This window comes from Montipora foliosa, chromosome 12, assembly GCF_036669935.1.
Source record: "Montipora foliosa isolate CH-2021 chromosome 12, ASM3666993v2, whole genome shotgun sequence".
Taxonomy (NCBI): domain Eukaryota; kingdom Metazoa; phylum Cnidaria; class Anthozoa; order Scleractinia; family Acroporidae; genus Montipora; species Montipora foliosa.
The window spans coordinates 33,356,049-33,381,185 of NC_090880.1; the positions used below are offsets into that span (position 1 = coordinate 33,356,049).

A 25,137-nucleotide genomic window follows, 5' to 3' on the forward strand; every position below is an offset into this window, starting at 1 on the left:
TGTTCGAAAGCCGATTAACTTAATCCAGGATTAGCGTAAACCTTTGTTTCACGTTTTCAACTGTTTAGTGAAAGTTTCTTTTGCTTATTTTTGCTTTTCAAGGGCGACTTGTTCTAATGTAAAGTTTTGCCGAATATCAGCGCTGAACAGCATTTGAGAGACGAGAAATAAACTCTTTGGTTAATTTTTAATCTGGGATTAGTGTTAATCGGCTTTTGAGCAACCGGGCCCTGAAGTTTTGATGCTTCCCTATGCAGTTGCAACAATTGCATTCATAACTGCAAGGATCATAGCTTCACTTGATTTCATATCCACAGTTCAATATATGATTCATGTCATTTCGTTCAAAGAAGTTATACTCAACTACTGTACATGTAGAATTCAAGGACAAGGTTTGTTTTCAGCTGCTTTCTGTCCTTGGGACAGGGTTATTTTATCATACATGCACCTGTTACTAGACATAATTATTATGAAATTGTAGTTGACTATCTCCCAGGTGGTTTGATGGCTCAGTAGTAGAGCGTGAGCTTAAGTCTTTTTCAAGCCTGAAGGGTTTTCTTCGACTGTTCAAGTTGCTTCAATGACTTCCATAATTATATTTGATTTAGTTTGCTGATATGAAGTTGTCAGTTCAGTAACCAATGCTGTCTACAGAGCAACGTTTTCTCCGGCCAAGACTAACATTTAAATCTTAAATACCAGTTCTTGTTTTATTAATAGTAAGGCTTTTTCTTTCTTTTTTTTTATCTCTGACAACTGGGCATCTGGAGAATAACTATTTCTTTAGTATAATGTACTTTAATAGGACGAATGCTGCTAAATATAATGTCAAAAGTTATTGCTGCCTTTTTTTCTAGTCAAGAAGATGATATAGAAAAAACTGGGAGGGAAAACATTTATCAACATTTAAATATTTATTGACACATTTTAATGACAGCAAGTGAGGGCATCAATCCTCGTTTTTACTTAAAGGGGCTAGGTCACGCTATTTTCGGTAATTTTGTTTAATTTTGTTAATTATGAGCTCTAAACGTAAAATTGGCAGAGCAAGAGTCTTTTATTTGCAAAATCATGGCCACATAACAACTGAGAATGATTTTCCAGCTTTGTAAATGACATTTTGATATAGACTGATATAAATTTGAAAAAAGGTGGGCCGACGTTTTTCAAATTTACCCAAATTTAATCCATTTCAATCCTCTGCAGTTTTGTCCATCCATGTCCCTTCTTGGCTTCCCTGTGTTTTGTTAGAGGTCTTCTATAGTTTTGAACAGTTATTTTGATATTTTAGTTAATTCTATGACGATTCGATCAGTGCTGAAATTGCCTAAAATTGCGTGTTGATCATTTAGATTCTGAGACCATCTGAAGAGAAAGCAAAGTATCAATATGCAGGCTTAAACTCGGGACGTCCAGTTACTCCTCCAAGAGGTCCTCAAAAAGCCAAAGGGAATAAGCAGACTAGAGAAGTTGAGGACGAAGAGAAAGAAAAATATCAGTAAAATAAATGTAATTATTAGAGAGAGTGTTCGCAAAAATGTCGAAATCATCCGGTCCATCGTAATTAACAGCATCACAAACAAGAAGTCAAAGATAAACTGAAAAATTACCATTCCACAGCGAAAGAGTTTTTGTCGTTTACAAAGGAAAGTAAAAAAACGGTGGTGGACGATTCACCAATAAATTAAATACATTTGAAGACTAACCGCGCACCGGTGGCTCAGTTGGTTGAGCACCGGACTGTCACGCGGTAGGTCGCGAGTTCAATTCCGGCCGGACCAACACTCAGGGTCTTTAAAACTGAGGAGAAAGTGCTGCCTAACTACATCTGCAAATGGTTAGACTTTCAAGTCTTCTCGGATAAGGAAGATAAGCCGGATGTCCCGTCTCACAACGCTTCAATATTAATAATCCTGTGGGACGTAAAAGAACCCACACACCTGTGGCTAAGAGTTGTGTATCATGGTTGGGAGGGTAAAAAAAGCGGCCTCAGTAATTGGCGCAAGCTGTTGTGGCGCTCTGCCAGCTTCACTGGCAAAGTTAATAAAATGAAATAAAGCAAACAGCGATGATACGAATAATAAAAGATAAGTATCTTGCATAATAGGCCACTCTTTGTTTGTCCCCCTAAATTTTGCATGAGCATTGTTTTTGTTTTCTCTTGGGACCATTGTAAGTCCCAAGAGCAACTGGAAACAATGCTTATGCAAAATTTGGAGGGCCAAACAAAGATTATTATAGTATTTTCCAAAGTGGCCTATTGCTTCGGAGACGGGTATTCTAGAATCTTGCCTTACTCAAGGAAATGACGCGTCGATCTAACAGGCGCACCCAACGTCAATTTTCGGAAAATATCTGTTCGGAAGACGATTTGAGATCTAGAATTTTCGGAACATTTGTCAGGGTTTTTGTTATGATTTTTAATAGCAGGGACAATAGTCCACTTTCGATATATTAAAATTCAATACTAAACAAAAGGCATCATCTCGAGGCTCTGGGGAATAAATATAAGGATTTGTATGAGTTTATTCCCCAGAGCCTCGAGATGATGCTTTTTGTTTAGCACCGAATTTTAATATATCGAAAGTGGGCTATTGAACTTATAGCAACGACCAGGATGGCGGCTCTGCCGCCATCTTGGCACGCTGTGCCAAGTTGGGATAGGTGTGGTAGGGGGTTGTCCCCCTCCCACTGGGGGGTAAGGGGGGCCTCCCCCAGAAAATTTTGAATTTGTGAGGCCTAATGGGTACCTTTGGGTAAAATACTGGTCGATTTTTCGCTTTATTTCCTTCGCGCTACGGCTGACCGTAACCGACTAACATGCACAGTGTCTCATTTTTGAAGAAATTTACTTCCGGCAGCCGTATTAGAGCCCGCCATAGCAATTTGCTTAAACTCCCTAATGACGAAAGCAGGGCGCGCCGATCAAAGTGTTTTCTGTTACTTGATAACATCTTGTCATGAACTCCAAATCAGCTACAAGTGCATGCACGCAAATTGTGGTACAACTAACAATACCCAGCAGCAGAGAAATAAAGCACGATTTGGTTTAAGAAAATATTAAATAATAAAATACAAATATCGGTTGACTATTCTCTTCATATTGAAAGAATCCTTGTACAACCTGCGCGTAAAATAGCCGGGACAAAAACAAAAATAGCAGAATAAAGGTCCCGGCGTCCCGGCTTTAACAAAAACCCTGATTTGTTGTAGAATTTCTTGCTTGCCTGCCTGTCCTAGGATTTTTGAACATCTAAAACATGGTATAATTGCCCATTTTCACGGATTTTTACCCTAAAAAGGTCACCTAGAATTTTCGGGCGCCTTTTTTCTGGCAGAAATTTTCGAAAAGGAAAGTTTTGATCCCTATCATTTTCGGATCACTAGACTTTCAGCTAGGGAATCTGAACGGATGAAAAATTTTTAGGGAATAAACATATTCTTATATCTACCGTTTAAATGCTAAAATACGTTTAACAATGCTATGTTTGAGTGGTTTTGAACTATATTCTCGTTGGGTGCCCCTGATCTAAGATATATGTTGTTTTCGGTTTACTTCATGAAGCGACTCGAAGCTTTGAACATTTTTTTAGCCCATAGTTGTCTAAATCGTTTGATTAAGCTTAATGAAATTCGTGAATGCTGGTGCAGAAGGATTACCATTTGTTTAATTAGGTTGCGGTCTAGTACCCCCGCGAGTCTTTTGACTAGGTTACCAAGCGGAAACTCGACGGTCGCCGTGTGGTGTTGTTTCAAAGAGGCTCTTTACCATCGTTTTATCGATTCGTTTGGGACACTAAGCAACCAAGTACACCAAGGAACCCTTCCTTGTCGAAAACCCTTGTATTTCAACAGGAGACTACCGATTCTTTTCGCTTCTTTGCTAAAGCAAGTGACTCATCGCTTACCACCCCTGAAACTGTGGATTTTGAAAAACCGACAGTCTCCGATGACTTGTATAAAGCTGCCACTTGCGAAAAAACGCAACGCTACAAGAATTTGTAGAGTCACCCACAGGCAACCCAAGCTCGGCATACTACTTATACCTGACTCTACAAATTCTTGAAGCACTTGGCCAATGAGATGCAGAATGTACGATCGCTATCAAGCTATATATAACGGACGTTTGCCACACATCTAGCTCAGCGCATGGGAAGATTATAGAAAGCCGAACATTACTTGGAATTTATCCGCCAAACATCGCTGTGTGGTCCCAGGGTGGAGTTTATGTGATAGGAGATTTATCTGGCCCTAAGGCTGTGGTGTTTTTATCAATATGGCGACTCGGACCGTTGCTTTGTGATGCGAGAGCAATTTGTGGAACGAGGTCGCCGCGAGTTACCAGCCTCTCTTGTCTTTATGAAGGGAAATGACAACTAACGTCATCGTAAAAATTCGAAAGCCACAAACCCGTCTACTGCAACATAGTTTGCCCTCTGATTGCACAGAAAAGACCTGGACAACTATACGTAGATTTAAGTTTACTTCTACATTTAAATGTAAACCGATACCGAGCTTGGGCTGCCTGTGGGCTGATCGGCGCTAGTGTGTTGAATTTTGAAAGAGAGAACAAGAGATGAAATTCTTGTTGTAAACACTAATTTTACCTGAAATGTTAAAAAATGTGACTTTTTGCCATTCTCTCTCAAATAACCAATTGCATACTACTCATGAGGGAAAAATGAGAAGACCAACTTAACCTGTGAGCAAACGGGCACCAACAACTCCCAACTTCATTCAACATCTTGAGAGAAGTATAATCCTAACTGTTATGTTGCAAAGTGAATTGTTGTTGAGTTGAGCACTAAAATCAGTAACCTATCTGGATCATTTTCAACCTTCATGCAACTGATCCTGAAGTGCGAAACACATGCACTGCATGAATACCCAACATTGTCTAAAGTTGAAAAAATAAAGTCATCCTTGCACTGAATATGCCAGAAAAGCAGATCTTAACGACTGTTATTGAAATCCAAAAAGAAAAATGGGGGTAACCACGCATTTTTCGAGTGTAGTTAATCAACAATATTTGTAAAAAGCTTTAAAATACAAAGCAATGTATGGCGCTCTTTTCCAATTTGAAGTTAATTATCTTTGAAAAATGTGTAGTTACCCCCAATTTTCTTTTTGGATACCAAGAGCACTTGCTAAGTTCTGCTTTCTACGCATAGTTTTGAACCGCGCAAAAATATCCCTGTATTTGGAGATGCGCAGATCGTATGCGCCGTCCTTAATAGATATTTCCCCGTTATTCTTTCACGTAAGCTTCCGTGGTTAAGTGGTCATGGCCCTTGCCTCTGAAGGAAGGGATCCCGAGCTTGAATCGCCTTCTACGAGACAGGGAAATCTTACGCATGCGCAGCCAGAGCGGGACTCGGAAAATAAAAAGAATATTAAAAAAAGTCCAAAGTTCAAAAGCTATGCTTTGTTATTCGAACAAAGTAATAATGTTGGTTAATCACTTCTTTAACGTTCTCACAAAAACGATCTTGTGACTTTTTTTTACTGGGGCAAACCCACTTGAGACATTTTCTGCGAGAAATCACTACCGGCAGGGAAACACTGCACAAAGAATGCTATATATATGGCAAGTTGATGTAATGAATACAATACCTACACATAGCAACTACCAAAAAATTGTGCATGAAGTTTGGAAGAGTAGGGGATGTACAAGTTTATTCCTAAACCCATGACAAGCAGGATAAAAAATAAGGTAAGTGACTTCATGTGCAGAGGTATAATTATTAGACCTTCTGCAAAACGGGTACAAAGGTGCTAGGGTAATTATGTGTGAGGATTCTGTGGTCTTCATTTACATCTTCCAGCACCTGGTAATTAAAGTCTCTTGATTTATGACTGCTTCTGCTTAGATGACACCATAGCCTCTCGGAGCTTTCAGGCCAAGCCAGCTACTTTCACTGAACATAAGTCATGCTTTTTGCGGGGCCCTTTTATTTTGTGATTGGTGTCCCTCCATTAAGGTACAATTTTCTGATGGTTTCCCTAGTCGTTTTTGCACAAAACTCAGTCTTAACCAACCAAGGTAAGAGTATGTATGATAGAAGTACAAGTAAACTTCCTTTTCTTCCTTTTGTTAGCTGTAAACATTGTTTTGCACTTTCTTAGCAAAAAAACTGTTGTACATCTCCAAAAATATTGCCACTAGCAGCAAAAACTTAAATGCCAAGGTATACGCTGCTTTACTAAGGATACGATTTACGAAAATGTTCTTCTCTCTCTCTCTTGGAGTGCTGTTCTTTACATGACGTCTTGTACCTCTTAACACTCACCATCAATGAAATATCATTTATCGTTTTTCAAGAACAGTTCAGATTTCATCAACAGTCTAAAACGCACCATAATATAACGGTTGGTCACGACTAAACGGGGACAACTTGATCACTTGACTCTGTAAAGCACTTTTCTTTGGAACCTGTGTTCCAGCTCACCTCTTCTCAACATAATGTAAATTACTGTGTGAATGGCACGCTCATTATATTTCTGTGGGTAAAAAAATTGACAACATAAAAAAACTCAAGCTGGTCATTAATGTTAACTTCAATAGTATTACCAGTTAACACTTGCTTTAAGGATGTTTGGGAAGGAGAACTTTGAGGAAGACAAAATGGTGGTCGGTGGTCGGTGGTCGGAGGTGCCGTCTCACAGCCCTTGTCCATTAACTCTGTGGGACATTAAAGATCCCACACACTATTCGAAAAGAGTAGAGGACAGTGTTCCCGGTGTTGTGGTCTGACCTTTCCAGCATGTGGTCGGCTTGGCAGGATTAGCTTGAAGAACTTGTGTGTGAATGAGACCACAATTGTGTATAACAGCCAGAAGTCAGGCTACTTAACCAAGTGCTGGAGCCTCACTCAAAACTCGGGTGGGGAGATGAAAGGTCAAAAAGTAAATCCCAGTTGCTAGACTTCAGGAAGAGTAGGCGACAAATAATATTACTGTAGTAGCCCTATACAGTTGTATAAGGGAAAAGTTATTTGGAAAGTTTACATTAAGTGGAAAACGTTTCCTATTGTTAAAGCGATAACAAATGAATTTAAACCCTGAAAAACAAGGATATTGAAACTAAGTGTTGATTAAAGAAATCACAACATCCTTCAGTTTAACTAATAAAAATAACTGTAACTTGCAATCAGGCGTACATTTCGTGCCCTAGCTGTCAAAAGAAAATAACGCCCGATCACAGGTTAAAATAACTATGAAACCCTACCTGTTTCGCAAAGTCTTGTATTATTCTCTGCTCAGATACCTAATAAAACAGACATTAATAAACAGTTAAGTCTCCTTTACCCAAGTTTTTGTAACTTAACAGAGTAAAGGACTAGAATACTTGAAATCTGCAGAGAAAAATACAGTGTGAGTGGGTTTAAGTCAACGGGCATTTCCAAATGGAGCACTCCAGCACAGCATGTTGGCATGCACTGTGGTGCGCACATTTTTATTTTTCACTTCAAAACTCATCAATAATTCATGAGCCTAACAGCCTATCAAAACTCCTGATAAAACATTCCTTGTTAGTATTCTTTATATAAAGAATACTAATAAGGCATAGCTTGTTTTTCTGGTATGCTAATATTCTCCTCACAATTTGAACCATTGTTCTGAGTCCAGAGGGAAACGCTTTTTGTGGAATGTTAGGGTTAGGGTTAACAAAACTAGCAGCACGCATTTTATCAGGTATAAAAACACTCTGCTACCCCTCATGTTTTTAAACCCAGATAAAACACTACTGCTCATTTTGTAAGCATTACTTCATTCTAAAATGCAACAATAGTGGGTAAAATAGCATTCATTCATTATCCTTGCACCAAGCAAATCTTTCCACATTTACCTGAGTACCAATGGCAAATCTTCTCTTAATTTGCTTTTCTATCTGTCTGACTTCCTCAACATCCTGTTCTGGAGTGAAGTCTTCTGCACCTGTATTCAAATCAAAATGATGAACTAATATTGATGCCTTCCTTGGGCAATCCACTGCATTTCAAGAAAAGGAAACAAATTATTATTACAGCCCAGGGCCAAGAACTCTAAGCCGAAAACAAGTGTAGGTTTGATAACATCCTTTTATAAAATTGCAGTGTTATAAATAACAATCTGTTACCAGAAAGACTTCCTGACATAGCAGCGTCAAGTGTTGACACTTGAAACAGCCTCAGTGCTTCTTCTACATGTGCTGCAGTAGCAAATGGTAGTAACCTCATCTTAGCCAGGGACTCAGAAATTCTGATAATTGCCTCTAGTTGTCTAAAAAGTAAAAAGGTTTTAACCCTAAACATTTTGTTCACGGTAATAATTAGGTACATACCTTTAACTTCAACCAAAATTTAAAAGATATACCTGACAGTAATGGGAATGTTTATCTTTTTCTCGGCATCCCTCTCATAGTCACGGGCCCCGCTGCGCATGAGGACATACCGATTTTTGAGCATCTGGGCTGCCTCTTCAGAGAGCCTTGGACCACATTTGCTATAACATATAATTTACAAATAAAAAGGTACAGTAATTTTTTATCATTTGTAACATTAAATTTAATTGACTGATGAAGATGTTGATCAGGCTAGATTAATTCAAAGGTGAGATAAATACTCAACACAGGAGCAAAATCATTCTTAATAAAACATGGAACGACCTAAAACCACCCAAAACCACCATAAAAAAATGCAACAGCTACCTCAAAAACATCTACAATCACTCACAAAGAATCGAATATCATCTTAAGCAAGCCATAAATGTCTAACATAAGTGAGACGACAATGTGTCACATACTGGAAATACGAGAATTGAACAAAATTCCCACCTCCCCCAAGAATCTTAGGGTGCTTACCATTTAGCCAAAAAAACCGGATGGAATGATCGTGGCATAAAGGTTAGCAATTTTCTGAATTAATTTTGTTAAAAACCAACAGGATGAGAATGGCACTTACCATTTAGAGTACAACCATGAGACCAGACAATGCAGCGGCCATTTTGAAAACCATTGTCTCAAATAGCAAACCGCGCTAAAATAGTGAGAAAGGTCCTGGAAACGGAACAATTCTCACAAATTTCTCAATTTTCGGGAGCAAAATGCAAGTCACAGTCACATACAATATTTTGATTGATTGTTCTTATATATTTAATTTTTTTGGCTTATTCACATGTGTCATTGATAGAATACATTACGTTTAGTTCAATTCTCTAATTTCATGTACGTGACATATTGTTGTCTCACTTGTTTTACACATTTATGGCTTGTTTAAGATGGTATTCAATAATTATTGTTTGTGAGTGGTTGTAGATGTTCTTCAGGTGGTTGTAGCTGGTTGCACCCTGCAAGCAGAGCTTCCTTTTGTCTTTTTCTTTACTGAGTTCTCTCGTCAAACTGGTTTTTCCAGTGCGAGCATCCATTTAGTGATAAAATGGATGGTTATAATTGAGCACGCTGTACCATAAAAAAAATCAAGGTGGTAGCGAGATCTGCTCGAAGCCAAGCACTTACACCTGGGTTTGAAACTATCCTGGCAGTCTTTCTCAAAAATGCCAAAAGAAAGCTGCTGCTAGAAGGGTTAGGTGGTTGTAGCTGGTTTCAGGTCATTCCATGTTTTAGTAACCTTTGGGAGCAAAAATTCTAAAAAAAAAACTTTAAGGTGATAGCTATGGCAATTTCCACACAAGCGTAGTCATAATTATGCATAGATTCTTTACTGTGTGTAAAGAAATAATATCAGGTTCATATGGCTACACTTGTGTGAGAATAAGTTTACTATGAATCATGCATGAGATAAGAAGCACTTAAGAAAGATAACATACTTGCGACAATAGCCAATGTACTTCTTTATGAAATTCAGACTTAGTTCTCCCTCTTGAGCTTGCCCAGACTGTGCTGCATTCAAGTGAACTTGCATCACATGCTTGGCAAGGTGCTGTGTAAAACAGAAAAGGTAGTACTGGTGGTGGTGCACGTGGTAGTAGTAGTAGTAGTAGTGGTGGTAGTACTAAAACTATTAATTTTACAACTGGTTTACATGATTGCCACATGGGAATCCAACACGCTGGATACCTTCTTCAAGTTTTGCTTAAATTGATCAACAGATCCAACATTCTTTAAGCTATTGGGCAAGCTATTCCATAATGTGGCACTGCTATAGGAGACACATAATTTGTTCTCAGTTTTGGCAAAGCCAGTTTTCCCTCAGAGTTTCTCAGATTGCAATTAGAGTAATACTGAGTGAAAAGATGTTGAAGATAATTTGGGGAATGTCCATTCATTGTCTTGTACATCATTAAGGCTTTCCATTTCTTTCGTTGAATTGATAGCCTCTCCCAGTTAAGGGTGGTTAGGAGATGGTTTGTATTTGTATAAAAAGGCAATTTTGTAATTACTCTAGCTGCACGATTCTGCAATTTTTGGAGCTTATCTCTCAGGTAGCCACTCAAACAGACCCAACCCAGGCTGCAATAATCAAAATATGGCACAATCAGAGGGTTATAAATTATTTCAATGTAATAAAGGGTCACACACGTTTGAGGGCGCCTATAGCTTAGGATACTTTCTTGAATATTTCTTTAACGTGTTTGCACTAAGTTGAGCATCTATGGTAATGCCCAAAGATTTGGTATGTTCAACCTTCTTGAGGATTTGATCATCAATTCTGATTTCCACGTCTTCATTTTGGAGAGATAATCGCTGCCTTGACCCAATAATCATTAGTTCAGTTTTGGCAACATTTAACTTAAGCTTGTTGGCTTTCAGGCAGCAGCTCAGGTTACTTAGTTCAGGGATCAAGGCTTGTTTGTGTTCCATTAATGTTTTAGCCGATAGTATAATGTTTGTGTCATCAACAAACATCCCTGGCGCAGCGGCCCACAGGTAGTTGGGGAGATCATTAATATAAATTTGAAATAGCAAAGGACCCAGTATACTGCCCCACGGTACGCTGCACCTGAGATCACGAGCAGTTGATAGCTCTTGGCTGTGGCCACTTAAGTACAACAGGAACCACTTGATAGCTGCCTGGTCAAAACCCAAGAATGACATTTTATGCAAGATGATTTCATGATCAATGGTGTTGAATGCCTTGGTGAGGAAAACCACGCCATTTCATTACCCATTGTCTACGTTAACTGACCAGTCATTTGCAACTTACGAGTACTAGGTAAGGAGTGGGACCCTGATTGGCAGCTTAATAGTAATTTGTTCTCATTTGATTTAGATAAGGTTAAAACCCTCACTGCATCGCTTAATCATCCTATTGCCAACCCCATCAAAACCACATGCCTTACAGATATCAACATCCTTCGTCAGTTCAACCACTTGCTCTTCCGTAGCAATAATACTGCATAAAAATTGTTGTGTCTGATAGGGCTGGATTACAGGAGGAATGGCATTGGCACCTGCAAGATTGCCTTCTTTTTAGTTTTACAGAGTAGATGACCGCTAATCTACGGGCAATGCCTTTTACGGACTCTTTTTGATTTTAGTGAAGCGTGTTGATCAACGTAGCTGAGAAACATTTCTTTCCATTCACACCACATGTCATTTGGGTCAGAATGCACATCAACATTGGCCCATGGCATTTGGTTGAGATCATTTAAGAACTTGTTTCTGTCAAAGTGCTTAAAATGCCGTGTCTCAATTGTCCGAGGACCATTACAGTGTCCCATTACAGTACACCATTAGGTGTGAATTCATTGGATTGTAGATGTCATCACTGCTGACAGTAGTAGTACTAATGCTCTAGTCAAAGTTACAACTAACATGCACAATAACTTGTGTCTTAATAAAATAATAGCATTTATATTAAAGACGTTAACTTACAATGTCTTTACTCTCTTCATGTTCATCCTTCACAATGAAAATCATGTCAAAGCGAGACAGTATGGTGGGCATAAAGTCTATATTCTATGGGAAAAGAAACACTCAATTAACATTTACATCGAGACCTTTAGAGCTACTGCATTCTTAAGAGTCAAAATGAAAAAAAAAAAATAAATATTGAACACTTCAACATCATTGGTTATTACTTAATTTTATTCCCCCACCTGCACCAAAGGTTAGTAATTTATACACTGTGGTCCTTAGCCTCACCTCTTCTCCTTTGGTTTCGTCCCAGCGACCAAACACAGAATTTGCAGCAGCAAGTACTGAGCATCTTGAATTCAATGTTGTTATGATTCCAGCCTAAAAAAAATGACGCTAGTACGGTAAATTTTAGGCTTAGGATTTAAGCCTTTCATTGAAGGCTTGATGTAACTACAGGCAGACCACCCTCTGTTAGTGAGGGCCTTTTGTTATTTATAGAAGGAATACAGATGAACAATACGGTGGCTACAATTTGTTCCAATATGCAGAATCTAAAGCAAATGATTCAATAAAAGAGGTTAGTGTAGTAAAGTTAAGGAAAGCGTGACACTTAGTTAACGCGACCTGTCGAACTATAAGTAGATCACTCACTTGCCTGATACGAAACGAAGTACATTTGTATTGTTGCTCAATAAAACATGCAAATATGCTGTTTACGTGTTGCATATACAGCCAATATATTACATTGTGGGAACTAGTCCTTTCTTCTACTAGGATTTCATGTAGGATTCTAAACACCTAGTTCCTCTTGATTTACATATGTATCAATAAAATTATGTAAGTAAAGTGTTACGCTCAAGTACGAATTAGGATGTTTACTAGGACGGAAACATCGTATACTCCCTCACATATTTAATCATGTTTAGCTAGCTACCATTATGTATATAAGCACTTTGATTTAAATATTAAAGCAGAATGCACATCTCGCAAAATAATGCTTAAAACAGCACGGGATGGCGAAAAAAACATGACACATGACTCTGTTAACATTGTCTTCAAATTTTTATTGAATTTAAATTCTGCATATTGGAACAAATTGTAGCCACCATATTGTTCATCTGCATTTCTTCTATAAATAACAAAAGGCCCCCACTAACAGAAGGTGGTCTGCCTGTGATGTAACAAAGAATATTTACATTTACAGGTTAGGGTTTAGTGTTATCGTTAACAATCCTTTTTGGTGACAATGTCTTACTTTGGCAATCGAAATTGTCTGTTGTTCCATAGCCTCATGAATAGCGACACGGTCATCTTCACGCATCTATGAAAAAATCATATCCATGTAATCAAGGTTTAAACACAGGCAGACAACCCTGACGATGCGAGAGCGTGTAACATCACATTATTTGAGATAGTTGTAACAGCAGCCGATTCAACTGATCTAGGAAAATGTTCCATAAAAACTTCAAATTGAGAGGTTTCCAGGACAGAAGTGGTCAAGCACTGAAATTTGATCCAAATCAAATTAACCAATCAAAAACCGCAGATTTATAAATTTGTCCCTCTTGGGGGAAATCTGCACTTTTTGATTGGTTAATTCGATCTTGATCAAATTACAATGAAATCAAGCAGGATTTTGAGGTTGCAGAGCCCGTAAATGCAATGATTTTGGCACGATGCTAGCAAAATTATCAACTTTCCAAGTGCCCAAGGCTGGGGGCGAGTGACCTTTGGAAGTCGGAGAAATTTGGCTAAATTCTGGAGCAACTCGGCGGTGAGCGGTCTTGGAAGCTGCACACCTTGTCTATTTATAATTGTAGGTGATGCATATCAGATCTGAAGGGAGAAACAAAGCTTCCCAACAACCCATCAAAATATTGTTATTTCTTTATAATAATGATGGATTGCATTTTAAACATGATAAAACACCACACAAGGGTAGCTGCGTAATACAGGTAAAAATGGGTTTCGACAAAACACTGACCCCCGGTCAACTGACCCCCTACTGACCCCCTATAAAATCAATGGGAAAATGAAAATTAAAAAAGCCCAGAACTATCAATGGGACCCGATTCAAGTTCATCAATAAATTTAGCTAACCTGAAACTTTCAAGATGGTGGACGCGTTGCAGATTTCCGACTCTTGTTCTCCTTTTACTCTTTAGTGGAGGTTTTGTTGACGGAAAATCGAGCACAGAATAAGATTGAATATAATCAAATATTGCTTTGGTTCGCATTGGGAAATGAAGCAAAGAGAAACGTTGACAAATGAACATGCTTGCGAAGGCGAGGGGCCCTGGGACTACAAGCTTGCCATAATAAACTTCCGGTTGATGCATTTGTGTGCGTGTCGCTCGCGGCTAGTTGCGTGCGTGTTACTTTGCCAGAATTTCCTCGCTATTTTTATCGCTTAATTTTCTAGCGGGTACAAATACCATGCTTGCTGATATTCCAACTTATTCTGTGCTCGATTTTCCGAGACAAATCCTTCAGTCAAATGAGAAGGGAGTCGAAAATCTGCCACCCGTCCGCTATCTTTAAAGTTGCAGGTAAGATAAATTTATTGATGAACTTGAATCGGGTCCCATTGATAATTCTGGGCTTTTTTAATTTTCATTTTCCCATTGATTTTATAGGGGGTCAGTAGGGGGTAAGTAAGGGGGTCAGTGTTTTGTCGAAACCTGGTAAAAATAACAACAAAAGACAAACATAGGACTGCTACAGGGTGGCCGTCTAATATAGGTAACAAATACAGGGTTTGTATGGGCGAAAAATCAGGATTTTGCGTATAGCATCTGCCTCATTAGCTAGCTTATTGTTTTTCTTATTGTTCTAAAGACTACATGTAGCTTGACAGCACTAAAATAGTACACGACTACGAACTACCTGACGAAGACACACTTTCACACAGTTGTCGTGTTCAGAATATAAACCCACACACGGATGTTTCTTTCATCGATAGGATAGGCAAAGCTTAAATATGGGACCCAAATCTAGCTGTTGGGTTGATTCTGGCACTAGTGTTCGTTGCAGTTCTTGGAAATTGCGACGAATACTATACTCGTTGTTCTTAAAGCTCTTCTTACATTTGAATGGTGTTGCGTTCGTATGCAAATTTTGACAGGTTGTGTGTGCGTGGGTCGGAGCATGACGACAGTCATGTTTTCAATTTGTGACTGTCGCTTCTTTTCATAAAAAGTCTTTAATTCCATGAAAAGGCACACCAGCAATAAACATGCAATTCTTGGAAATTGCTTGAGTTTACCTCACCGAATACGAAGGAAGTTCTACTCCTATTTGAAAGGTGTTGCAGAGATGTATCCAGAGTGCGTCATTGCGTCCTGGGACGCACTCGTTTTCCTTTTGGACGCATAGAATATGGAACAAAGGGTCCAATTGGACGCAGAAAAAAAATCCAATGTTTATGCAAATTACGAACGCCAGGAAAAGCATGCGAACGGCGTATTTCACAAGGAAATTGAACATTCCCATTTCTCACAACGGAGAAATGATTGAGTTCCTTAAATTTCAAGGTTAGCTACTATTTTCGAATTTTTGTAGCCCAATAATTTCATTTTGTCAACCATCATGTCCAGCTTTAGAAGTCGAATTTTGAATTCGCACGTGTTGCGTGACATGATCTGAGCTGTTTTTTACGTGAGACAATCGGCGACACTTTCGATCTGCCGCCAATGATAATAAAACATTTCGGTGGAAGTTCAGTTTGTTGCATGCTTTCCAAGTGAATTTCAAGCATTAGTTCGCTTATCGTGAGTGAAATAACAAAGAATCCAAAGGCAAAGTATGTTAAATTTTTGTTTTGTGCGACCCTGTTGATAAAAAAAATAATTCCGGGCGCGCACGTGTCATTGTCGTCTCCGTTCTTGTTTTGCACATAACTTGCCTGTTTTGCAAATTATGCAACTTTTTTTCAGAGTTAGTGTTATAATTAACGTGTTGAACATGAAACTTGAATGGCGAAGTCACGGACGCACAGGCTGACGATGAACTGTGCATCGATCGCTAACATTTGTTTACTCTCTTGTTCCTAAATTACGCCTCAAGTGTAGTTAAAATAAATGATGCTCTTTTACGGAAAATTGAGATTCAGTTCTGTTTTTTTTTTCTGGGGAGATCTAGATCAGTTATCAACTGGAGCCAACAGTTCCTACAGTATACGGATTTCAATGTGATCTATGGAGCTTTGACAGCCCATACATTTTGATCGATGAATCAACAGGCACAACAGTTTCAAAGAAATTGATCATTTTAAGTACATATTCGTTGGGAGGGATAAGACTTTATTTTTGTGTAATTAGAAATCTGAAAGGGTACTGCAGCAGCAATTAAGAGGCAATAAATCACATATTAATTCTTGAATATTAATTAGCTGGACCCCAAAATTTTGCAATGGACCCCCAAATTTGAAAACCTGGATACATCTCTGGTGTTGCATTACCTGTCACAACTTCCTCTAGATGTGAGTCGTATGCAAATTTTGATAGCTTGTTGTTCGGCATTCCCTTTCACTTTTGCTATCAGTTATACCGCAATCGATGCCCCCTTTTAAACCCAGCAGTATCAAATGATATGATACCAAAAAACAGCCCCTTCCCTCAACCCGGCAATCGACTCGTTCACAGGTTTCTATTTTCGTTTTCAGACTATTCTTACAAAATTGCGCAAAATGAAAATGCGCATACAAACAAATCATTACACGCGATTCCCAGAGTGTAAACTTTGAAGGTTACATTGAATAAGTAAACGAAAACAACTTTCGCAATCTAACAATGTATTGTTTTTATCATTTCTTCGGCGATATTAGCATCATTGCTATCTGAAATTCGAAGCAAAGTAAAGTTATTGATTGATTGCTGTTTACCCGTCATGTGGTCGATTACAGGCCGACTGACTTGTTTTCCATAGCACTTGAAAGGTAATAAACCTTTTGGGAAGTGTATTTGTGAATACTCGATTGCCAATTCGCTAAATGATACACACATTTTACTCCCACACCTAAGACACATTTTCCTTTCCCTTCTGATTCATGAACACTGAATTTCTTTTGCTTGAATAAATTGGCGATGCGAAGCGACTTGTGCATTTGTGGCTTTTGCAGTATGTAAATTTTCTGTTATCGGCTCATGGTATTTTTCAGATCCAAATTTTCTTTGTTTTACACAACAATGCAATACAAAGGAAATTTATGGTGCTGAATAACAAAGGAAAATCAAACACACATGTATACACATTCATACGTGCATGAATATATGCGTATATGCGTATCAATATATGCGTTTGTGCAAATAAATACACGTATGCAGGGTCCAAAATTGCGCCTTCCTGGTCGCCAATGCGACTAAAAATTGAGTACTGGCGACCAGAATTTCACATTTGGTTGCCAGTGGGCGACCTACTATTAAGTTCAGAGCCGTTTGCCAACAAGTGTCTTACTTTTTATCCTGCTGGTGTTTTTGAAATAAAAATGAAAGGAGTTTTCCTGTTAACTACCTCCATAGGTCTCCATAACTTCGCAAGCCGCCACGCTTTTTTGCGGTTAGGGCGAAAAAACTGCGACTCAGTAGAGAGATTTGAGGGACTGGTGCAAGGAATGTAGCACAGTAATAACATGGCGGCTCGTGTGCGACAGAACGTGACTAGTGTTTCCATGGCTGAAATTTTCAACAAATGGGCAGATGGACTTCTTCATTACATTCCAGGTCGGGTACATTTTCTCTCCAAAATGTCCGCTTTCGAAAGCGAAAAATAATGCTTGAGACACACAAGACCGCGTGGTCGTTGCTTTCTAGTCTCCATAAAGAAGTTCAAAACGTGCATTTTCAGGAGAAAATTTTTGGCGACCACAATTTGCCATCTGGCAACTGAAAATTTTTATCCAGTCGTCAGTTGTCGCCCATATAAAAAAGTTAATTTCGGAGCCTGGTATGTGCGTATACACTGCACATGCACAGTTAACGTATATCTGAGCGGTACTGTATATACAGGTTTCACTGTGTCATAATCAAAATGACATAAAAGAGACCTGCAAAAGTTTTTACCTTATCAAATTCATCAATGCAAACCACACCCCCATCAGCAAGAACCATGGCCCCACCCTCCATGATAAAGTTGCGTGAAGCAGGATCCCTCATTACAGAGGCTGTCAAACCAGCCGCACTGCTTCCTTTTCCCGATGTATACACACCAATGGGAGAGACCTTCTCTACAAACTTCAGCAACTGGCTCTTTGCAGTACCAGGGTCACCAAGAAGGAGTACATTGATATCACCACGCCGGGTCAGTCCATCAGGAAGCCTAGAAATTGCAGTGAAGACAACATGATGAGGTCCTTCTGATATTCACCAAGCATCACTTTTTGTGACAATGATTCTCATCCACCCACAGGTGGATGACCCTCTGTTGGTGTTGTTGTTACCAATTTGCAGAAGGATGAAATAAAGAAGAATATTACTGTGGCTGCAATTTGCTCAGCAATAAAGGTTGAAAGCAAATAATTCAATGAAAGATCAAACATAGTGTCAACGGAGTCCTGTGTTATGTTTTTTTGGTCATTCCAAGCTGTTTTAGGTGTCACTTTGCAAGATCTACCAATCAGTGAAATGCGACCGTTAACTGCCAACAATCATGTTGTACTGATAAGTAGATTAGAATAGACTCAACTGCTTCAAACTGTTTTGGTCTGGTTTCTTCCACCGATCATGTTGAGAAAGCTTTCTTATGGATTTCAGGATCGCTTTTCTCAGTGAATATTCAAAAGATGAAGCTCAAATTCAGGGAAGGTATGGGGACATCCCTAATCGATCAGATGCTGGTGTTTTTACATGTAAGGTGAGAATTTCACTGGTTTGGCATCAGTTCCAGCTTGGACAAGATACGGTCACTGGCCAGGGGCTAGGTGTTGCTTGCCTTGTCAATTTTCTTGACTCTCTAACTGGTGGTCAAGAAAAGATCTCACAAAAAGATGCCTAAAACAGCTTGGAACGCCCAAAAACATAACACAGTACTCAGTTGACACTTTGTTTGATCTTTCAGTGAACTATTTGCTTTCAAACTCTATTGCCGAGCAAATCGTAACCACTGTGATATTCTTCTGTATTTATCCTTCTACAGATCGATAACAAGAACAACACAACAGAGGGTGGTCCGCCTGTGGGTGGATGAGAATCATTGTCACAAATTTTAAAAGAAAAAGTAAAATCACAGTCAGCCAGAAATCTTAGCTACTACACCTTTTGCGAGAACCTCCAAACAATAAACATGCAATTGCTTTCTTGACATCTTCACTCCCATAAATGAATGGTGCAATACTCTTGGAGATTGTCTCATAAGCATCAGGTCTGCTAGAAAATCTGTTGAAGTCTTCTTCTTCAAGAGAATTCAGCGGAAGGCCTGAACTACGGCCAGGGCCTTCTGTATCAACCTGAATGCCAACAACACGGAGGTACGGTTTCCTTATGCCTACCCCAACACCATCACGGTCCTGAAAAGAATATCTATAGAGTTAAAAATGATGAAAGAAAGAACAAGTCTTAAAACGGATAAGTAAAAATATACACCTTATTCCAAAATGGCCGCCATTTAGATATTCTTTTGTTTTTATTGAAATTAGACCTTGATGCCTCGTTCACGGCAAAATATTCTTTTGAATTTTCAGCTCAAAAACGAGGCATCAAGGGCTAATTTGAATAAAGCAAAAGAATATTTAAATGACGGCCATTTTGGAATAAGGTCTATGACCTTGACAAGCACTTTGCAGTAAAGCAAACAACATTGATTTAGAGATCTTTAAAATGCACACCTTATCTGCCTTTTGGGCAACTTTCTTGATTGAGTATATTCCCATTACAGTAACTCGATTACCAGGAACAACCTTCTCTGTCAAATACCTTCAGACACACACACAAAAAAAACCAATAAACAACCAATTAATCACAACAACAGGAGTAAGAAAACAATAACATGATAAATCCAAGTTAATGCATAAAAAATTGTTAATTTGAAGGAGCAGGCATCCTAATGCTACTTAACCGATCAACCCATTCACCCCTAAACTGGCCATACTTAGTATTTTACTCTGTCTGATGCCAGACGATTTTACTCGTCAATGGGGTTAACAGGTAAAAATATTAGTGATTACTTCTTTTTAAACCTCAAGACCTATCACTTCTATGCACTGTGACACCATGCTTCCTTGTATGTGATGACAAAGGCTAAAAATACAATAAATCACCTGTCACAGTATAGCTGCATATGTCGAGGCATTTCCCCATTAGGGACTGCATCAGGAGACTCCTGAAGCTTGAGAACTTGAAAATCTACACATTTGCATTTATCAGGCATTATGAAAAATGGATCTAATGGGCAAGGTGGACGGCCAGTCTGGTCACTGGAACAAAGAAAGAAACTTATAATCAACAAATGCACTTTCTCATTAAAATAGAAAATTTATATCCTTGAAATTTCCTTGGGGAATTATCCAGGGAGCTGCTTTAAAATGGGTGCTTAGACTTAATCACTGTTTATCAGCACTATTTGAAATTGGTGCTTAGACTTCAATGCGAGACTCGCATGACTCACTGGTTGTCAGATTGCCCAGCCCCCAGCAAAAAGCACCAAAGAAACAGGACAAGAAGGTTGACTGCAGTCAAAGGCAACCCAAAGGCAACTCAAAGGCTCTATTTTCTATAGCTTCTACCACAACTTATGGCAAGGGTGGACGCTACTCCTATCCCGGCCCGTTGCATACAGGACTTTTCCCCAGTAATACTCTTATGTTACCAACCACAAATGGATGCAATTAAGCCAAGTTAACTTTGGAGTGCACAGGGTGGGAATCGAACCCGGAACCCTGAGATGCAATCCACAGATGATGTCCACTGCACTATGCGCACTCCATAACTCATCATTAAATAAAAATTATATGAAAATAAGCTTGTACTTATAATAGACCATATTCGTATTCTCAGTATTGGAGTGGAACTAGCTTGCAATGGAGGCTAAGGCAGGGGAATCTTTTCAAATGCCAATACTTTTTAATAAGTTTCCCTGCATTAGCCTCCACGGCAAGCCAGTTCCAGTCCAATAATGAGAATATGAATATGGTCTATCAAAATACTACCTTGGGCATTTGCGAGGCATGGCATATCCTTCCAGACCAGGTTTTAGAGGGATGTTGGAGATTGTGTTGCGGCAAGAGCGGCACTGAATGGTAATGTTTGTTGCCTTGGCACGAATAGCTGAGGCACTTATTATGATTCCAGGAATCTTCACCAATTTGGCCATTTGCTCAGACTTAAAATGCAAAAAATGAATGTTTTCAGTCATTGATATTGCAGCTATCATCATTATTATTATTATTATTATTATTATTATTATTATTATTATTATTATGGCATTTTTGTTTCTCTCTCAATATCTCATTTATACCAACAAAGTGGGATGTAATTCCTAGGCTTTGTGGCCTTAATCTGTTTTTTTTGTTTAATTATTATTATTATTATTATTATTATTAGTAGTAGTAGTAGTAGTAGTAGTAGTATTAGTAGTAGTATTAGTAGTAGTAGTAGTAGTAGTAAGTTACATTCGCAACGTTCCTCTGTATTTAAACTTACCCTCAGATCTCTAACATTCATGGGGTTTGCATCTGATTTAAGGGTAATCTGAATATCTTGAACTTCTTCTTCCCCTAGAGGTCGTGGCTTTGTAACTTCATCTGCCATCTCTCGAGCTGCATCTTCAAACTTAACAGAACTGAAAGTTAACAAAGCTGCTCTTCTATTACAAGAAGACATGTTAATCACTAGGTCACTGTAGCCTTCTGAAAATGGTAGAGTCAAGTGAAAAATGTTTTGATGTTTTTCTTTATGAAAGCAATAATACCACTAAAACTTTGTAAAATACTGCAATATCTTGCTTTGTAACCTTGTTTCTTGTAGAAGGAAACAGCAATAACAACAACTTTATTCTACCCTTATATCGTTACAAAAAAATGTTACATTGGATAGAATTAAGGAATTTCATATTAAAGGGTACTGGCCTCCTAAAATAACTAATAATGTAACAGGAAAATAGAAAAGCATTACCAGATACTAATCATTAGTCCCCTAATATTTGATTGTCATTCCTTTCATCAAATTTACTTTTTTGTTCGAATCAAAATCATAAGAAAAACTCACCAAAGGTAGAAATTCTGCTGGATTCTTAGTAAGTTTATCTGCAAGTTGCTCATCATAGCTTGTCAAATCTTGTAAGTCCACCTCAAGGTAGTACTGGCCTAGATTGTAATGTCTTTTCAGTTGATCCCTACAACATACAAACAGGAAAAATGTTAAAGACATCTTTACAACAAAAGGAACTTCAAAATATTCAGCTACCAATATTGACAAACAAGGTAAATTCATTGGCAAATCAGTGGCTGTGTATTAATCTTGACACCTACATGTAAATACAAGTTATACCTATGCACAAGTTATCATGAAATTATATATAATGGGTTGTTCCAGAAAAAATCCACACCCCCCCCCACCCCCCCGACGGATGGGATTCTGGAAATTCTCGTGGGAGGGGGGGTCAAGGACCCTGGAAATCCAGGCAGGAGGGGGGGGGGGGGTTGAACTCAAAAAAGTCTTCTGCAGGGGTCATCTGAACCGATAGTTCACGCGATTAGAACGTTTAGTTCGGTGACAGTTTAGCGCTCTCAGACCCTGAAAATAGTAGAAATATTTTGTTCACATATTTCTCACCTGACATAAATGATAATCTAAGTTCCTTTGCAGGTCCTTTTATCTATTTTTACCTATTTTTACCTATTTTAACTATTTTGATCTTGTAATGAGGGCCTCTAGTTTATTAGCATTTAGATGCTATTTTGAGCTACCCTCGATAAATAAAGACTTCACTCACTCACTCACTCACTATAGCAGAAAACGCGAACAAGATACTAAAGAAAGAGCCGTCGCAACAATATTGCAACAAAGAGTTTGAAATGCCTGACACATTTTTACTCGTACCCAGACCCAGCGTGCCACCGTTGTTTCGTGTAATGATACAAAGAAAGAGCAAAGAAAGAACAAGGGCAATTGATTTTTATGAGCTAAGAGTGTATAAACATTCGTTCACGTTTTAGCATTTTTGCTCCTTTCTTTTCTTAGTTCCACACAACTAAATTTTTATATAATTTAGCCAAAGCTTTAGAAATTAAAAAAGAACATGTTCTATACGTGATTGTGCGTATTTTCTATTAAAAATAAATGAAATTTAAGCCTAATATTTTTTCCCGGAAATCCAGGCAGGAGGGGGGATCTTGTGTCTTGGAAATCCAGACAGGAGGGGGGGTCTTGGGCTTCAGGAAATCCAGGTGAGAGGGGGGGTTAAAAAACGACCCCATCCGTCGGGGGGGGGTGTGGATTTTTTCTGGAATAACCCAATAGCAATTATGTTTTAATGTCGATAAGTGCAAGGCCATACATATATCACATTCCTGTGACTAAACAGGGCTGATAAAGTGTGGGAGCTTATAAGACCATCCATTGTAACAGCCAATATGCTACTCTACTAATCACTAGGTTGGTTTTCAAATTTATGTATTTCTAAATTTGAATAAATTAGTATAGTACGGTATAAAATTATAGTTATTATTTTGATTATGAGCATCATCATCATGATTGTCATCATAGTATATTATTATGTAAGTAGTCTGCCGAATGGATGAATTATCAATATGCCAGCTGTCTTATAAGGCCACGTTTGTTTTGTTCACGATTCCATTGGACTTCCCTGAGAATCATGGTTGTTCCTAAAAAAGCGCAGCCTTCTATTCTACTGTGTGTAGGTCAACTCTTGCTGCAAAGCCTAACTTTTGCAATGCTGATAAAGGATATTCGTATTTTCTTTACTCTTGAATGTTCGGTAATATGAGGCATCGGTGAAAGAAGATTGGGTTGAATATGAGTGGATACCAGAAGTCCTAGTGAAGGCAGGTTTAATAATTTCAGGAGCAAGTATTCTAGAGTTTAGTATACATCTATTACTGTTTTCAATTACAAATACAATTTTCTTTAACACCCGCGCGCAGCATATGCACTGTAGTTCAAAAGCGCATGGAGGATCGAAGTTCACGTTAAGTTACCAATCGGCGAGCCATAAAACGGTTTTGACCGCTTTGAATTATAGGCCGAAATTGCACGAGAGATCGCATTAGACAGTAATTTCGTTAGTTTTCATTCTAGTACCTAATAGCATCTGCTTCTTATCAAGTAAACCAGTGGTTACATTTCCACTTCAAGCGCCATCAATTCTTTTACCTGTATGAATAGCTGAAGGTTCCTTCGTGAAATTCGCGAATAAATTCCTTGAATCTCTTTCTTGCACTGATTCTGTTCACTTCGCGTTCATCTGTTTGCTCTTCTGAGCCAAATGCATCGCTAAAATACACCGGACGCTCGTCAAACCCAGACATTTCGGCTATCTCTTTCCCTGAATGATACTCGGGATGAACAAATTTGGCGGGAAATGAAAGCTCCACGGCTACGTGATTGGCTGCTTAAACTAGTCACATGATTTAAAAAACTTTGCCTTCCAAGTACGGAGGGGAGAGAAGTATTAGCCAATTGTAAAACAGAGCAGTGTCTGCTCCCTTTTTTTTTTGTCGATGAAGAAGATGCATTTTGTTTTCTCTATATATGGATTGTGTGAAACGCTATAACTTGCCATTCAAAAGGATGTCCACTCAGAGTCTTGAATGAAGATAGATTGACCCTACCCCTCCCGCATAAAAAAAGGTTTGCTGATACCGAAGAAGTGATATGTCGGCCGCAAAACGCGCAAAACTTGACGGAGAAGCAAGAAACGCAGCTCTGCTGTCTCTTCGAAGGGCCGGATGGATAGAAGATGAGGAAAGGGATGCTATCTGCAAGGAATTTATTTTCAAGGATTTCAATCAGGCGTTCGGATTCATGACACGCATTGCACTGAAAGCCGAAAAGATGGATCATCATCCGGAATGGTTCAATGTATACAACAAAGTACAGATAACCCTAAACACACACGACTGCACTGGCTTGTCAGAAAATGACATTCAAATGGCAAACTTTATTGAAACCACTGCCAACTCGATTGTAAAGTCAAGTGAGGACTGAAGTTGATAAACAAACAACTAATATTAAAATTTGTTCAAGTTTTCAAAGAAGAGCACATGTCATTGGACCTTTGAAACTGACAGTCTCCTATGTACGGTTCAGCTGCCTTCATCGTGAGCAGTAACGACATATTGTCACATTTAGGGTTTGGGAATTTGATTCAACACATAAGCACTGTCA

General features: G+C 38.7%; 2 protein-coding genes across 4 annotated transcripts in view; one reads left to right on the plus strand and one right to left on the minus strand.

Annotated features, from left to right (window-relative positions):
- The window catches only part of LOC137978469 (serine/threonine-protein phosphatase PP1-beta catalytic subunit-like), a 21,602-nt gene extending 18,515 nt beyond the window's left edge, over positions 1-3,087 (plus strand). For all 3 annotated transcript variants that reach the window (XM_068825410.1, XM_068825411.1, XM_068825412.1), the window contains exon 8: positions 1,353-3,087. In XM_068825410.1, the coding sequence (XP_068681511.1) occupies positions 1,353-1,502 (150 nt within the window). In that variant the 3' untranslated portion in view covers positions 1,503-3,087. The remainder of the gene's footprint in view (positions 1-1,352) is intronic.
- Positions 3,088-5,659: 2,572 nt separating this feature from the next.
- Positions 5,660-24,318, minus strand: LOC137978507 (DNA replication licensing factor mcm5-like). Its single transcript, XM_068825478.1, has 17 exons — positions 24,124-24,318; positions 21,997-22,123; positions 21,433-21,561; positions 20,940-21,112; positions 20,052-20,207; positions 19,620-19,707; positions 19,051-19,301; positions 17,860-18,115; positions 13,056-13,121; positions 12,086-12,178; positions 11,816-11,899; positions 9,808-9,920; positions 8,356-8,484; positions 8,120-8,262; positions 7,850-7,938; positions 7,229-7,267; positions 5,660-6,501 (listed from the first exon to the last, which is right to left on the minus strand). Exons 1-17 carry the CDS (start codon positions 24,276-24,278, stop codon positions 6,400-6,402), a joined length of 2,193 nt encoding a protein of 730 aa, XP_068681579.1. The 5' UTR covers positions 24,279-24,318; the 3' UTR covers positions 5,660-6,399.
- Positions 24,319-25,137: the final 819 nt, after the last annotated feature.

Excerpts from the sequence above, each read along its gene's own strand:
- LOC137978507 (XM_068825478.1), bottom strand. The coding sequence starts at position 24,278 with ATGTCTGGGTTTGACGAGCGTCCGGTGTATTTTAGCGATGCATTTGGC. Across the intron at positions 8,485-9,807 it reads TACATTGGCTATTGTCGCAA|CAAATGTGGTCCAAGGCTCT; the intron begins GTATGTTATCTT and ends TATATGTTATAG. Across the intron at positions 7,939-8,119 it reads TATGTCAGGAAGTCTTTCTG|GTGCAGAAGACTTCACTCCA; the intron begins GTAACAGATTGT and ends ATTTGAATACAG.